At 39.3% G+C, this 16,409-nt stretch overlaps 2 protein-coding genes across 4 annotated transcripts in view; both read right to left on the bottom strand.

Moving 5' to 3' along the window:
• LOC114043741 (BTB/POZ domain-containing protein KCTD5) overlaps positions 1-1,894 on the bottom strand; it is a 94,854-nt gene extending 92,960 nt beyond the window's left edge. For both annotated transcript variants that reach the window (XM_027862912.1, XM_027862914.1), the window contains exon 1: positions 1,492-1,894. In XM_027862912.1, coding sequence (XP_027718713.1) covers positions 1,492-1,749 — 258 coding nt within the window. In that variant the 5' untranslated portion in view covers positions 1,750-1,894. The remainder of the gene's footprint in view (positions 1-1,491) is intronic.
• A 656-nt stretch (positions 1,895-2,550) lies between these two features.
• The window catches only part of LOC114043698 (3-phosphoinositide-dependent protein kinase 1), a 92,720-nt gene continuing 78,861 nt past the window's right edge, over positions 2,551-16,409 (bottom strand). For both annotated transcript variants that reach the window (XM_027862787.1, XM_027862788.1), the window contains 3 exons: positions 11,512-11,569; positions 10,043-10,195; positions 2,551-8,799 (listed from right to left, as the gene is read on the bottom strand). In XM_027862787.1, the coding sequence (XP_027718588.1) occupies positions 8,686-8,799; positions 10,043-10,195; positions 11,512-11,569 (325 nt within the window). In that variant the 3' untranslated portion in view covers positions 2,551-8,685. The remainder of the gene's footprint in view (positions 8,800-10,042; positions 10,196-11,511; positions 11,570-16,409) is intronic.

Raw genomic sequence — 16,409 nt, 5'->3', positions numbered from 1 at the left:
CTCACCAATACCTTTAAAAAAAAAAAAAGAATCACCAGTAAAGCATTAAAAGACAAAACAAAGAAAGTTACTCAGTTAACAAAAAAAAAAATGACATGAAAGCTTGAGAATATAAACTCACTGGCACTTTCCAAAGAGTATAAGAGCATCAATTATAGAAGGTAGAGGAGAGAGTAATTGGCGGGGGGGGGGGGGGGGGGGGGGGGGGTGAGGGGGGGGGGGGGGCGGCGGGGGTTGTGGGGGGGGAGGGAGGGCGGGGTGGGGGGGGTGTTCCCCTCTACTGGGGGAAGGTGCTGCCAGGATCTCTACAGCTGGATTGGAGGGGCTGGACAAAGGTTTTGGTGAAAGGAGGAATCGAGTCAGTCACCAAATGGCTAGGGAGATTCCTTCAGTCTAATAACCAGGGAAAAGTGAGACTGGAAATAGCAAGGTCTTCTAATTAGAACATTGGGGTCTCAGCATTCAAGCACTTGGTGGAATGAAAAGTGAGGGAAACTCCAAGGTCCCTTATAAGTCATAGGAAGGTCTATTCAACTTAAAGAGGGGAAAGTAGTCATAAGGGATACCAGAATCTCCTGTCTTGCAAGGGGAATGGTGGGCCCCTCAAAACAAGAGAATAGGGTTTATAGGACACCAGAATTATCTTCAGCCCAAGGGGAAAGAGAAGGCACTTCAAAGGAATTTTTTTTTGGTGGGGGAGGGACCACTGAGTTTAGGAACCAGAAACGGAAAACAGCCTAAAAACGGAAATGGATAAGGAGAGACCCCCCCCCCCCCGCCGGGGATTCATCAGCTTGAAAAACGGGAATATTGGGTGGTTCTAGGTCTCGGGTCTGGAGTAAGATTAAGTATGGGGGGATCCCGGGGTCTCTTCGGCATGGGGCTGGACTGGGATGGGAGGAGGGGAGTGGGATTGAGCTACAATTATGTTAGGATCCCAGGGTTTCTTTAGCCTGAGAAAGATTGGGGGGAGGGGATGGGGGGAACCATGAAGTCAGGGATCGAATACAGGGAGCCCAGGGTCTCCTCAGTCTATAGACAGAACCAGAATGTTGTGTAGTTGGGGGAACCTACTTAGTCAGGACACGGAAAGAGTATAAAGAGAAGAAGAAAACGGGGTCTAAGAGTCAGAAGACTCGGGTCTGCTCTGTCTGGAGAAAGGACTGAGTTCGGAGAAGGGAGGGGAAGCCCTGGGGTCACCGCAGGACCGCGACAAATGAGAAGCCAGGGTCTTCTGGGGACGAGGGGTATGAATGGGAACAGGGGTGTGAGTGTCTGCTGGGAGTCGAGGTCGAAGGGATGTCTCGGACCAGGTATAAGACAATGGGGTGGGGCTGCAGGAGGCGGCCGTTCAGCCTGAGGACCGGACCCCGTGAGTCGGGGAAGGCCAGGGTCTGCTCAGTTTGAGCAGGGGGAGGGGAGATGCTCCGCCCCGGGACCCGGCAGCAGGGGCCCGCGAAAGGGTCGCGTGACGCCCAACGGGCCTCTCACCTTGTCTGAGTCCAAGTCCGGATCTGCCTGGCACAGGCGGTACAGGAAGGATTTCGGGTCCCGGCACAGCGTCTGCCGGGTGGTGAGGAAGTAGGTGCCGCCCACGTTGAGCCGGACCCACTTGGAGCCGCCGCCGGCAGCCCGCTCCCCGAGGGGCGCAAGCCCAGAGCCACAGCGCCGACACAAGCTGCCCCCCGGCCCCACCCCGACCGCGGCGGCGCCGGGAGCCGGGAGCAGCTCGCAGTGATCCTCCGCCATGATTCTAGCCCCTCCGACCGGGCCTTACACTCTGCTCCGGGCGGCTAGGCTTCCTCGGGCCGGAAGCGTCCGGCCCTTAGTATCATCCGCCGGGCACTCTCCCGCCCGGCAAGTCCACCCTTCAAAAGGGTCCCGCCGACGGAAATACCGCCCTGACGGTCCTCCAGAACGGAAGCAGCTCTTTAAACTGGTTCCCCACCCCCTTCTTCGCCCTCGGGTGCCGGAAGTGTTCCTCTCCAAAGGTGGCCGCCTGCTGGAGATATCGAGGAGGGAGCGGGGGAAGGGCGCCAGCTTCCAAGTTCAAGTGGGCCCGCCGCCGAGGTCGCCGCACTCCACCCTGACACAAGAGCCTCCCCCGTCACTGGGCCAAAGCGTCGGTGCACTCGCCTCAGCGCCGCGGGCAGCCCCGCGTAGCGCTGCCAAAGAGGACTGGGACTCCTGCCCAGACTGGCCCAGACCCTTGAGGACCCACATGGGTAGCAGACGGAAAACAAAGCCTCTTTTCCGCCCTAAAACTGGCCTTTTGGCCCCTTCTGTGACTTGGCATTGTAGCTCACGTGTCTAGAGCGCTTTCCCCGCGACAGCTCGGCGAAGCAGGCGGATGTCATTCCCATCTTAAGAGGGGCCCAGAGGAAGGTCTCACACAGCTGTCAAAGCTGGACTCCAGGCTTTTTTCACTACAAATAAGGATACAACACCGCACTCTCTTTTAAAAGAAAAACAACTTCTCCCTGAGTTCAGTTTTCTGTGATGAAAGGGAAGGTCCTGGGAGGGAAATCAAAGAAAAGAGCCAAGACATTGTACACCTAGAGCCCTACATGCTTTTTTTTTATTACAAGACTATCGAGCATATGTGAAAAATTCATCATTCAGTAACTACATCTAAAGCACAAATATTTGGAAAGAGAATAAACAGATTCATTAAATTATGAGATATGATTAAATCATTGACCAAATAGAAAATTTATATAATAAAACCAGAAAAAAAGTTGTAAAATATAGTTTACAATAATTATTCACATTCAAGGCTGTACATCAATACATACAACAAGGTGGCCCCGAACATGAAATTCAATCCAAATAATTCATATATTAGAATTTAAATAACAGACTGAACTAGAGGCCAACAGTAGCCAGCAAATAACCTTATATAAGAATAAAAATACAAAAGTGTATATCCTAATATCATTGCATTATTTGCTTCTGTTTTCATAAGTTCTTTATTTTTTTGCTTTGCCTGTACATCAGTTACAGCTACAAACCAGGTAGAGAATATTACACTTCTAACTGCCACCAACCTGAAAGACAGCTAACATTCTATCAAAATGCATTCAATTTCCTAATTTTATGTTGTTAAAAGACAGCTACAGCAGTTCTAAATACTGCCACAATTTAGTACATTTGGCCAACATCCAATCAAACTTAGGACGTAATCATGGAGGCTTTTTCAACAGTAAGAACCCACATTCATAGTCATTCAGACATACAGATTGGATTACAGGGTGGTTTACACAGCTAAAAAAATGTTTTCTTTTTATAAATAGTCCACTGTGCATACAGTTTGGAGTTTCTTCACAGACTGAAGAAATAAGTTATGGGGGAAGATAAAGAGGTACACCTAGGTGTTTTGTTTTCAGCTCCCCATGGCTTCTATCTGAACTGAAAATTGCTCTTTGCCATAAGGATACTTACCTAGAAGAGTTCTCCAAAGGCAGCATTACATATGTGTATGTATGTGTGTAGATACAGATAAATGTATACACACATGTATATGTATAAATGTACACACACATATGCAAACCTGGGCCACAAAGCCACTATTAATCAGGAAATTTCAGAGGAGTGGCCCAGAACTTGATTAGAAAATATTTGCCTAAAGACAAAATGATTACTTACACATTCACCACATATGCCGAAAAAGAGATAAAAACCACACCCAACTGAGCAATCATCAATTCACTTCTGAGTTTGGGTATGAAAGAAAATAAAATGGAGAAATGTGTAGAGCATTCATAAAGCATAGTACCTTCAGCAAACTCTCTACACCTAATAAATCTCCCACTCCATTTGAAGTTGTATATATGGGTTCCCTCATCATTCTGGGGACCAGCCAGGGATGAGGGAAACTCCAGGGTAGTGCAATCATCTACAGAGAAGGGGCTTAAGACCCATAACCTCTGTTAAATTAAAAAGTGGTGTTGAGCATGGCTCCTAAGGAAATCTGGCTTGCACGCTTTTCATCTGGAATGATAGAACCTCCTCCTTAACGCCCTTACTAGAGTGATGTGGAGAAATCAAGAAATAAACCAAAGAGAGATGATTTGGTCTTTTGCAGAGCTGTGAAGCCTGCCTAGAACTGCTGCAGAAAGGATGAAAAATACATCTGTACTCCATTATTCCCCTGAATTATTCATTTGGATAACTCTTTCTGAGGGCCAAATACAATCAATATACTATTCCATCATGTTTGTTGGACCTCAGAGTCAAGGTGGAACTGAAACCTAAGGGACTGGAAAAATACACTAGCCTTTAAAGATCCAACCATCAATGTAACTACAGTTTTGAATGTTTTTTTTTTTTTAACTATCTATTAAGGCTCTTCTACTGGTTCCCAATAACCCAGTGGATATTTTGGAGTTTCTATAATTTGTAATAATTATCTATGAGTGATCTATGATCTACCAAAAATGTGGCAATATGAGGGCTCTAAATGCTCTTGCAGCTAATAGGCACTAAACATTGCACCTAAACATTGTGGTTACAACATACAAGGTCTCTGAAACATGATGTGGAGCACTTAGCAGCTAAATGTCAGTGGTGGAGCCAAATGCATACATAATCTGGAAGCATAACCAGATTCCCTGATTAATTATTTTTTAATCGTTTTGGGGAGAATTTGATGCTTGACTGCATTCATGACAAGGTATCAGCCTAAAGCTTTTATAGGGAGGGTGAAAAGTCTTACTCAAATTCATTCTTTGGGACAGATAGCTTTTTATTGCATTTATTTCAGAGACTATAAGCTTTTCATAGGCCACAGGACCGAACAAAAAAAAAAATGTTCACTGTATGGAACTATAAGCTACAAGTGCCAAATGAAGTAGGTACCAGGTAAGAGACAATAAAGAGCACAGTCCTGAAGCAGGACCTTACTGGTATGTTGTCATGAGACTGCCTTCTATGAGAAAATGCCTTAAATCAAGTTCCTTTTGTATATCAGGAACTAAACCCCTACTAAAAGGTTCCAAAAGAACCTAAACTTACATCAAATAATACTTTAGAGTGAATAATGTTTCAACAAGGTTCCAGTGAAACACACACCATCTATCTGAATGGCAATTTGTAATTTGTCTGTATAAACAGGGACTTTTTTTCATATTGAGGAGCCTCTTCTCTCTACCAGGGTCTTGAAGGAAGAGTTTTGGGGAAGTGGCAACAGGGCATATGAATTAAGATTTACACACTAAAATTGGTGAAACTACATTGAAATGTCATTTGGAATGCCCTTGCCCATACTGGGTTTTGTAGCTTCATGGTCCAAATGGGAACACTCACTGCCTATAGACCTATAAGAAGCAACAAAACAACCTCTGCATCCAGGTAAGAAAGTCAAGGCACAGTAGGCTTTCTGAAGAGATAATTACTATAGTTCTCTGGTCCACTCTTTTCCTTACCCATGCTAAGAAAGACCAAAACAGAGAGTGAGAAGTTGTTGTGAGCTCTCTACACCTGTCAGAACCTCTTGGTTAGTGCTACCATTCTATTTGTCATTAAGTTAAAGGTTGTCTTGGTTGGATTAAATAACAGGGTATTAGTTTCCTCCCCCATCCTCCCCAGATGACATATACATACATACAGATATATGATCTTAAATATAATGAAAGGCACCTAAACGCCAGGGTTATAGGGATAGACTAGAATATATCTGATATGAATAAGAAAGAGCTAAGAAAATAAAAAGCAAGTCTTCTAAAGTATGGACTTTTATGTAGGCAACAAAAAACTTACCTAACAAGAAAGAGTTAGCTCACAGTGGTATCAGTAACTCTAGCTAATGGCAAAATAATTGCAGTATTTGCAAAAGCTAATATAACATCCCCATCTGGTTTTAGAATTTAAAAGTGAATATTGTTATTAAGGCCTAGGAGGTAGTGCCATGACCACCTGGAAGGGGAAAAGTCCAAAAAAGAATGTGTCTCTTCCACAAGACAACTACGAAAAATGCCCTAGTTAGTGGCCATACATCAGATGTGTCCATTGCTCCTGAAACAAATGACCAACGAAAGATGTGCTGGCAATGCAGTTTGGTATCCTTAGGTTTCAGGCAGTTTAAATAACTGCATAAAGAAAAAAAAAGTGGGGAGTTCTATAAATGCTTGGGAGAATTTTCCAATATATGCAGTCTAAATCAAATGAGAGGGAAGTCATCCTAAAGGAAAAATGTTCTAAAATGGTAATGTTAGTATCACCTTTTAGAAGTAAAATAACATAACAAAACCCTTTTGCAGGGTTAGGAAATAAGAAAAGTACAATTTGAATCTATGCTACAAATGCTTAGTTTAACTTCTTAAAATCCCTTTAGATATATGATTAAAGGCACTACAACTGATACCAATACAGAAAGACTTTACAAAGCCCCCACTCTCTGGGGTCCCACATGAGCTATAAACCTTTCTACACTATTTGGTCCTCCATGCCGCTCCAACACTGAATCGGGCTCTTATGCCCAACTAGAAATCACTAGTACCATGAAGTGTTCTACTACCTATTACGCTATCTGAACCATTTTGCACCAATCAGAGTAATCAAATGAACATAGCTAACAAGACCCTGGTTCATGAAAGAGAACGTAACTTTGAAACAATCTATGTTACCACATTACAGGAGATAAGAAAAATCATTTCATACTACCTAATTGGGGCAAGAAGAAGAAATAGAAGCTTTTCTAAATCTGGATCCAATTTGGCACGCTATGTCTAAGACTGATGGATGACTTTTTGAGAGACAGGGAAGGCCTTCCAACTGAATTAATATATTAATGACACTTATTGAAGATTACATTAAAGGAAAAGCAGAAAAGTTTCTCATCACTCTTGGGTCTATAAAGGAGATAAATGTGAGAAAATCGCCCATGCAGCAGTATCAAAGCCCCCTCAGAGACCAACCATGCACCACTCATAACTGTACCCCAGGAACATCTCTGGGAAAATTAAGAAAACATCTTCACCCTGATAGATTATCAGGACTTCTGCCTACTTATTCATGAAGAAAATAAAATAACTGAATTAACAATGATCTGGAAATTAAAAACACTTGTCCAATAGCAGGAAACTTACCCTTTAAAGAAAAAAAAATGTCAAAAAGGAAATAAAACAAGTAGAAGAGGAGCTAAGAAAAAACACTAATTTATCAATAAGAGGTGATTAAGTTTGGTATTTTTACCCCTTTTTAATGCAATTATGAGTAACACTTATCTCCAGGCAAAGCCCTGCTCTTTGTAGGAGACCCAGATGGCCCAGCAGAATGGCTAGAGAACAAATTTAGAGAAATGTTAAATGTAAAGTTAATAGCTCTCTGCTATGTTACAAGAAATGTTCAACCACAATTTAACATAACAAGGATTCATGTGACATATGACCCTTCAATAATAATGTACTGATGAGACAAAAAGTACCGTACTTTCTTCTTCAGTATCAAAAGTTTCATCTCTGCTTCCCCATTTATCAATTAGTAAAGTGCCCAAGCACATTTAAATGTTTTAAAAATTATTCTCAGGAAGGGTACACTAGATTTCCATCAACTAATGAACAGGAAGAATTGTACATTTCACTACACCAAGCCCCATTAAAACAATTCTGATAGAAATCTTCTCATTCATCTTTATATATCCACTAAAAGCAGGTAGCAACATTCATAAGGGCAGTATATGTGCACACCCTGGAGAAAGGAAAAACCTGAATTCATCTAAAAATGTCAGGAGTATATTTCCTATATCAATGACTAAAATTTGTTACTAACTAATTCATTTTAAGTTAGTATTCATTAAAAGCATGCTGCTACCTGTACGGCCCCTTGATTAAGGACTTCAATGCATTTACTTAAAACAACAAGCTTAAAATTTTACATAACCCTCAGGAACCAGTAATTTTAATTTTATAAAATTTCAGTGCCATGTTCAGCATTTTCTTACTTAAAACCTACACCATACTCTTCACAACATGAAGCCTGCCTGCCAAGCATGTTTCTGGTGCACTCACATAATTACAATAAGTACCACGGAAATCCTGCAACCAGAACTATATTAGAGATTATGGAAAAGGGTAAAACCGACCTGACTGCAATTGCCATATACAAAAAAAAAAAGTATAAACAGGAAAATAAAATAAACCCACAGAGACGATGGCAAGACCTCAGCAGAGGCATTTAAAAGCTCCCTGATGAAATAGAGTTCAATGATAATCTAGATGGGGTCTTGGCAAGGGGAGAAGGGGGAAATAAAATCACAGAAATAATCCCTGTCCCATTTACACACACACAGGACTGGTACATGATTTTGAGTGTGTGCATGTAGACCAGTTTCAATTTATCTTAAGAGAAGTTGGTAATGCAAGGTCTATCCACTAGTTTGCAGCAGAAATTGAGCTGAAGGGCACCAAAGCAAGATCTTCACTGCAACGATATGCATGTGGAAGCCTCAACGGAAGCACAAAGAACAAGCAAAGCGACCCTGAATTCCATTTATGTTTGTTGTTGGTTTTTTTGTCATTTTTTTGTCTTTTTTTTTTTTAAATAAAAAACTGCAATATATCAGACATATGATTTCCCCTTGAGATGGCTAACAGGTGGCGTGGGAAGGTCCTTCCAATGTGCTGCCGAGCCCATATGCTGAATCATGGAGCAGCAGGCAGGAGCCAGGCCAGTTTGGGATAAGCTTTCCTAGACAGCAGCATTCGGATGGTTCTGGTATCTGTGCCGCCAAACTTCATGTATCTTTTTGCACCACTTATGAGCATTCCCACTTGGGTCCATCAGGTAATATGTCCTGTTAGGCTACAAGGAGATCAGAGTTTAATGATTTCTACAAAATTGCATACCAAAACAACAATGTCAAAGTAAGATAACTAAGCTCACACTATAATGTTTACATCAGTGGCTTCTTTAAAAAGATATCACCATTTGAAAAATAAGGTAATAACAAGGAAAAATAAGGTAAAATCATGGTCCTAGAGAAGAAAGGGAGAATTATCCTCTTTACTTTCTTTAAAGAGATAAGGGACTAGCTGTACAGAATGTTGCATATGCCTTCAGAAGTGGTCACTGGGCCAGTTGATCTTAACTTTTTTTGTGACAAAGAAAGGCTCAACTGAGTATGTGGAGAGGGTGGAAGGGGACACAAGACAACTGGAAATCACTAGAGTAAAAACAAAAGATGCCAATAAAATTAAAAACAAAACACTGTTTGAAAAATGGAAGGAAAAAAAAAGAAAGAAAAATACAGATTTGAAAACAGATCAAGTTAATTCCTGAGGAAAACTAAAAGAAACCAGGTAGAACTGAGTCATCAAATGGTATTTTAAATGAGCCTGACCTGTGGTGAAAGTTGAGAGGGCAACCTAAGAAAAAAGTAGCAAGGTTCTCTTTTTGGTCATTCCAGCTTAGTGCACCCAATCATGCAAGACAGCATGATACAGAAGAAAAGAAAACCTGGAGTCAGAAAAATTTGATTTAAGTTTTGGCTGTACCACTTATTAGCTTTGAGACTATGGTCAAGTCATGAAACCACTCTAAGCCTCAGTTTCCTGATCTATAAAACAGGTATTCTCCCCCCAAAGTTCCATTCTAATGGATCATTATGGGACAGAGGCAACTATGATTTCTCAAAGGCTATGTTAATGGAACCAGAAAGGCTTCAAATATGGAAATGGTCATAGAAAATGAGTCTATTATCCAAGGACCAGCCTAAGTGTAAAGATGTTCATCATGAGAAGGCTGACCACAGTTACTCATGAGAATCATTTACTCAGGCCTTAAGGACATACTATCTGTATTAATATAAAAATTTCTCATACTGATGAAATCACAAATTTTTTTTAAGTAGTGAAGGAAAATAGTGACACTATTACCTGAATAACACGGTTACTGGAAGCAAAGCGCTTTATAAACTGTAACACTTATAAAAATGGCAGCTGCTATTATTATTGTTATTTGTTGTTGTCATTAGAAGACATAAAAGGAAAATAGTAAAATCCCTTAAGTTATGAAACAAATGAAAGAGCTCAGAAAGAATACTTACTGTGTGAACAAAAAAGGTTTTAAAATTCTTGGCTTCCGGCCTAAGTTCTTGTGACCAGGGAATTTCTCCTTTCAGGACTTTGTTGACAGGGTCCACATAATACAAATGTGGTCCTTCTGTAAGGAGCAACTGACGACGGCGTGCAAATAAACCCTGATATAAATAAACATAAAAATCCATGTTTTCTAAAATGAAGAAGCAAGGGTTATTTATGGAGGATCATTTCTATGACTACTCATTAAAGTTCCTAGAAGCCAACTTATACCTGTAATTAGGCAAACAGGTCCCATCCACCTATGTGACCAAGTCAAGTCTCTTCAAATTCCCTAACCTCAACTTCACATAGGGAAGAGGAAAAAGCCAAGCACTTCCAAAACAGGTTCTGGAATATAATTCTCCCTTCATTTATCATATACATGTGCTTCCAATGCACTTGACTCTGGATATTCTACTTACATTACACAGATTGGTATAGACAGACGAAGAAGTAGGCAATATCAAAATTTTCTATACCCATATAAGTTAGCACAAATTCCAATGACTGAAAGAAGTTAGAGAGTGCCTCCAAAGAGGTCCCTCATTCCACAGTCTTTTTTTTTTCCCCCTTCCTTCCCAGAGTAAAGGGGATTCTTTACAAACGAATGCTTTTTATCCATAGACTATGTTTCTATTAGTTGAGATTTGCTGTTTTGGGTTATAGACAGAAATAATAAACCAGGGAGGGTACGGTAATAACAATGACAGATGCAGCAGACTAGGAGCAGGCAAACTGATAAAAATGAGTGAACTTTTCACTTTTTGGACATGAACTTCAAAGCTGTTTTAACAAAATTAGTATCTATACAAAAAAATTGTTTTTAAATTTTACTTTACTTGCTTAACTCCTTGGAAAAGAAAAAAATTCTAGAACACTAAGAATGCCTGTTGGAAAATCACAAGCCCCTCTTAACTTCAAGGGAAATCTTAGCTGGGGAAATCAGGCAAATATACATAATAAAGAATACTGGCCTGAGAGTCAGTGGTGTGAGGCCTGGTATGAATTTTGCTACTGCCTTCATCAGACAAGTATACATAGTACTCTCTTGGTTTTCTACTTGCTACAATCTCCCTCAATTACTAAACTGGGTTAAGTTATTAACTCCAGATAATATGGGAAATATATGGAATTCGAGAAGCATGAAAAGAGTCTTCCACTTAAAAGTCAGGAGACTAGAGACTGAGGCGGCTATTTACAAGCTATGTGACCTTTAATAAGTCAATTTACTCTTCTGAGCCTTATTTAACTCATCTGCAAATTGGGAACATTAATATTACCCTAACTACCTCAGGATCCATAACTATAGAATATTTGGAAAGGATAGTTTTGTTTTTTTTTTAAATCTATCATGCAGGAGAAAACACTTCTCTTCTTAGAAATACCATTTAAAACATAGATCTATAACTAGGTTATCAAAATGAATTTCACTTACCTTTCGTTTATCTACTGGACCCATTTTTAGTATTAAGTTATTTTCTACAAATTGGTGCCTATTAAGAAAAGAAAATGAGAATGAGGTACTTCTGTTGGAGAAATCAGATGGAAATCTATAGAAATTCTTCACATTTCTCCTAAGTAGACATCTTTCATCCTATTATATTACTAATGAGATTTACACTATTTAAGCTCTAATCTCCTATGAACAGTATAAAGAAACTCAAAATACAATTCCAAAAACACAATCACAAGTTTGACACAAGTTCTTTATCTAAATTTTAAGGAGAGCTAAGAGTCACACATAGGCAACAAAAGCATCACTTAAGAAATAAAACTTTCAGGGGCAGCTAGGTGGCGCAGTGGATAGAGCACTGGCCCTGAAGTCAGGATGACCTGAGTTCAAATCAGGCTCAGACACATGACACTTACTAGCTGTGTGACTCTGGGCAAGTCACTTAACCCCAATTGCCAAGAACGAACGAACGAACGAAAGACAGAAAGAAAGAAAGAAAGAAAGAAAGAAAGAAAGAAAGAAAGAAAGAAAACTTTCCCCTCATTAAAATGCTGGGAAAAATATTTCTCCATGTTTATCCTTCATAACCCTATAACAAAACTATAAATGAACCACCTATATCATGGTCAGAGATTTCACCTCTCTGAGCCTCAGCATAAACGAGGGGGTTAAACAAGAGGACATCTAAAGTTACTTCCAGCTCTAGAACTATGGCCCAACAGTCTTAAAAATTCCACCCACAAGTAAGAAGACATCCTGGATAGACTTCATAATGGAAAATGTCATCCTTGACTTACCTTTCAAACCCTCAATTTAGGACTCAGTCTGAAGTCACAGTTTGAGATCACAAACATGTAATGTAATGGATAGGTATCAAAAAGATAAAGAGTAGTTCATAATCAATAAGCTTTAAGTGTAATCTACCTAGCATTTCAAATTAGGTAGAAAAACAGAACCTCAGATGCATGTTAAGGCAGGTATGTGAAAGAAAAGAACTTAGTTTCAAGTCTGATACTTAATTTAATTAATTTTCCCAATCATTTAAACATTCATTCAATAGATATTTATTAAGTACTTATACTTTGTGCAATATAATGCTACACCTATACTATTCAGTCCAGGGAATACAAAAACAAAAGCAAGACAGTCCCTTACCTCAAAAAGCTTACATTCTACTGGGGGGAATAAAACAGTCACAGAAATAAATACAAACTGCATACAAAGTAAATAAAAATTAACGAAGGGAGCACTAGCATTGGGGAAAAGGGTCAGTTAAGACCTCACGAGGAGGAGGAGGGAGATGGGGCAATGATAATGGGAGTCAGAGAAAAGGTAGTTAATAATCAGCATCTATTTTGTTCCGATCTTTGTACCAAGGGAAATGATCTCTAGACTGACAAGAAAAATAATAATGCTTACTGGGGACACAAAATTAAGTGAGGAAATAGTTTTTTGGGGTTTTTTTAGGGTGGAGTGGGGGGTGGGGGTTATGCATCTAACTATCCTCTGTGAGTTCAAAACACCTGCAGCAGACATTGTAGGTTAAGACACTGAAATAATTTGTGGATCTCATTGCTGAATAACTGTTGATCTCTAGAGAACTATAGAAAACAGGAAAGGTACTACAAGACAAGAGATGGTCAAACATACTAATTTGCAAAGGGGGAAGAAAGTAGATTTTTCTAACATAGGTTTGTGGCAAGAGGAACTTCATTCCTTTCCAAAAACTCAACATCCTGATGTCGTCAGCCATGATCCAGAGAACTAAATCCAGTTCTCCAACATCATCATTGTAACCAATTTTAGTATTCTTCTTTTTCTTCTTGAGTTCCTACTTGAAATTGGAAGTAGCAAAGAAAGTACCACTTGTATGTGTCCCAGTATCCTTTAGATTCTGACCAAGGCCTTATATGCCTAGAGATTGATTGGATTCCTTCTGCTGATACTCAGCAGAATTGTTCCCAAATATATCAACAGAAATGGGTATTCATCAGTATATGTGACAAATATCAGGAAGCTCTCGGTTGTATCAAAAGGGGGGAATAAAGTCCTTTTTCAAACCACTGATTTGAGACTATCCAAAACCAAATGAAGTGAGCAAAATCAAGAGAACAATTTATACAATAACATCATTATAAAGACAAAATTTTGAAAAACCTAAGAGCTATGATCAATGCAATGATCATACCATGATACCAGGAACCAATGATGAAGCATGCTACCCAACCTCTTGACAGAGAAGTTATGAATTAAAGAGGCAGAAATGAAGCATGCGTTTTTTTACATGGCCATTGTAGGAATCTGTTTTGCTTAAACATAGAGATTTGTTATAAGGGTTTTCTTTTTCTTCCTCCTCACCTTTATATTCTCCTTCCTCTCCCCCCACTCCCCGCCCATGGAAGGTGTGTCTAGGAGACAAAAGACATGCTTGTTAACTGAAGTGTGTGTGTGTGTGTGTGTGTGTGTGTGTGTATGTGTATGTAGTACATATGTACATACATACGTTTGTATATGTAAATAATCTTGCCAACTATCCTTCTTGGAATGTGGTGCCCAGAGCTGTATACAAGGCTCTAGATTTGGTCTCACCAAGGCCAGTTCAGTGCAGCAATCACATACTTTCCTCTTTTGCTGCAAACTAATGATATCAGTCATATTATTTTTCTCATGTTGAGTTTCCAGTTGAGTAAAACTGGAAAAATTCAGAAAAACTGCTGTCAAGTCATACCCCACACTTTCTCATACTTATGAAACTGACAAATGTAAGACTTAACTTTCTGTCTATTAAATGAAATTTAAATTTGGCCCAATGTTCTAACCTGTCAAGATATTTTTGGATCCTAACTCCTTTCAAATTTGCTATGTATGCCATTTTTGTCTTTAGCCAAATCATTGATAAAAAGATCATTAAAAAGATAAAAAGTAAAGGGTCAAGCACTAATGTTTGGGATACTACACTGGAGACACCTTTCCAATCATTAAAAACTACTCTTTGGGTTTAGTCATTCAAACAGTTCCAAATTACCTATTATTAATAGGCAGACTACAGACCGTGAGGCACAATTGTACCCACTGTCTGTTTCTGTACAACCTGAAAGTACCAATCTTAATTCACAAGGCAAAACAAAACAAGCAGCGGCCCAGATGTGGTCCATGGAGCATAGTGTGCTGATGTCTGATTCTTGCCTACATCTTTCTAGTTTGTATACAAAATCATGTACAAATAGAATTTGTCAAATGTTTTGCTAAAATTCAAGTAAACAATTTAGATCATTCCTCTGATATATCAGCTAATACAATACTATTTTTAAAAGGTATAAATTCCTTCCTTAAGAAACAAAAAGAACAAAGAACTATGGAGTTTGAATGCAGATCAAAGCAAAAAAAGAACTATGGAGTTTGAATGCAGATCGAAGCATACTATTTGCTATTTTTTTTTCTTCTGTTGAGTTTTGTTTCCTCTTTCTGGTGGTTCCTCCTATTGGTTCTAATTCTTACTTACAACATCACCAATGTGAAAATATGTTCAATAGGAATGTATATGTATAGCCTATATCAGATTGTGTGCTGTCTTGGGGAAGGTGGTGTGGAGGAAGAGGGAGAAAAATTTTAAACTCAAAAGCATATAGAAGTGATTGTTGATAAACAAAAATAAATTAATTAATAAAAAATGAAACAAACAAAAAGAACTGGAGATGGAAGACTAGGAGGAAAGAATATTGTATACACCATTAAATGTATAATATTTTTGCTTAGTTGTTCTTTATCACAATGAAGGGTCAATTAGGAGTGAAGCTTTGAAATAACTAACATAAAGACAAAATGAATCAATTAAAATTTTTTTTATAAGAATTATTTTGGCATGACCTGTTCTTGATTAATCCATGCTACTCTTTTTCTGCCAATTATTACCTACATAACTTTGTGTAAGTCACTTAACCTCTTTGGAGACTCAGTTTCCTCACCTACAAGATTAGAGCAGTTAGAACAATCTTATTAGGTCCCTTCCAACTCTAATCTATAACCCAATGTTTCCTGTTTCCTTTTTTTAGATGTTAAATATCTATCCCTATCTATCCTCTTCACAGACTAGATATTGTATAGAACAAAATATGTTCTAGAATTTTAGGAGGCAATGAGGTCATGCCTCCTAAAAGAATTCACTCTTCCCCCTTTTTCAATAATTGGGACATTAGTTTATCTTTTTCATATACTACAATGTATCTCCTATTCTCCATGACCTTTCCAAGATCACCGAACTCAGAAAAACTATTAGTTCTTCCATTACCCAAGGAGGTAGCTAATCAAGGCCTCAAGACCTAACTAAGCAAAGAGAGAAGTGGGCCCCAGGAAAGACTCTTCTTGAGGAACATCTAGAGTTAGTGGGCATGATATTGATGAAGTTCCTGCCAGGGAGCCTAAAGATTAGTCAGATACACAGGCAGAGAACCAAGAGTAGTCATATGACTCCCATTATCTCTGGAAATATCTTGGACTTCAGTTTCCAATTAACCTGTTACGTTCTGTCCTTTCAAATACCATTCTAATTGGCAGAGAAAATAAAAGAGATGAGAAGCTCTACCTTCAGTCACTGATTATCATATTCCTAACCAAACCAAGTCATGATCTTATCTCTTCTTTATTCCTCTTCCTCAATATGCCTTAAATATTTTTTTCTTTTTCTTATCCAAAGCCTTCCAAGTCAATATCAACTTATTTTGAGCTTTAGCACACCAAACACTATTTTTTTTTTAAGGCAACTGGGGTTAAGTGACTTGCCCAGGGTCACACAGCTAGTAAGTGGCAAGTGTTTGGTCTGAGGCCATATTTGAACTCAGGTCCTCCTGACTTCAGGACTGGTGCTCTATCCACTGTGCCAC

The sequence above is a fragment of the Vombatus ursinus genome, unplaced genomic scaffold (assembly GCF_900497805.2).
Source record: "Vombatus ursinus unplaced genomic scaffold, bare-nosed wombat genome assembly UNPS02014770.1, whole genome shotgun sequence".
Taxonomy (NCBI): Eukaryota; Metazoa; Chordata; class Mammalia; order Diprotodontia; family Vombatidae; genus Vombatus; species Vombatus ursinus.
The sequence above is the reverse complement of the archived record's forward strand: the minus strand, read 5'-3'. Positions and strand labels throughout refer to the sequence as shown.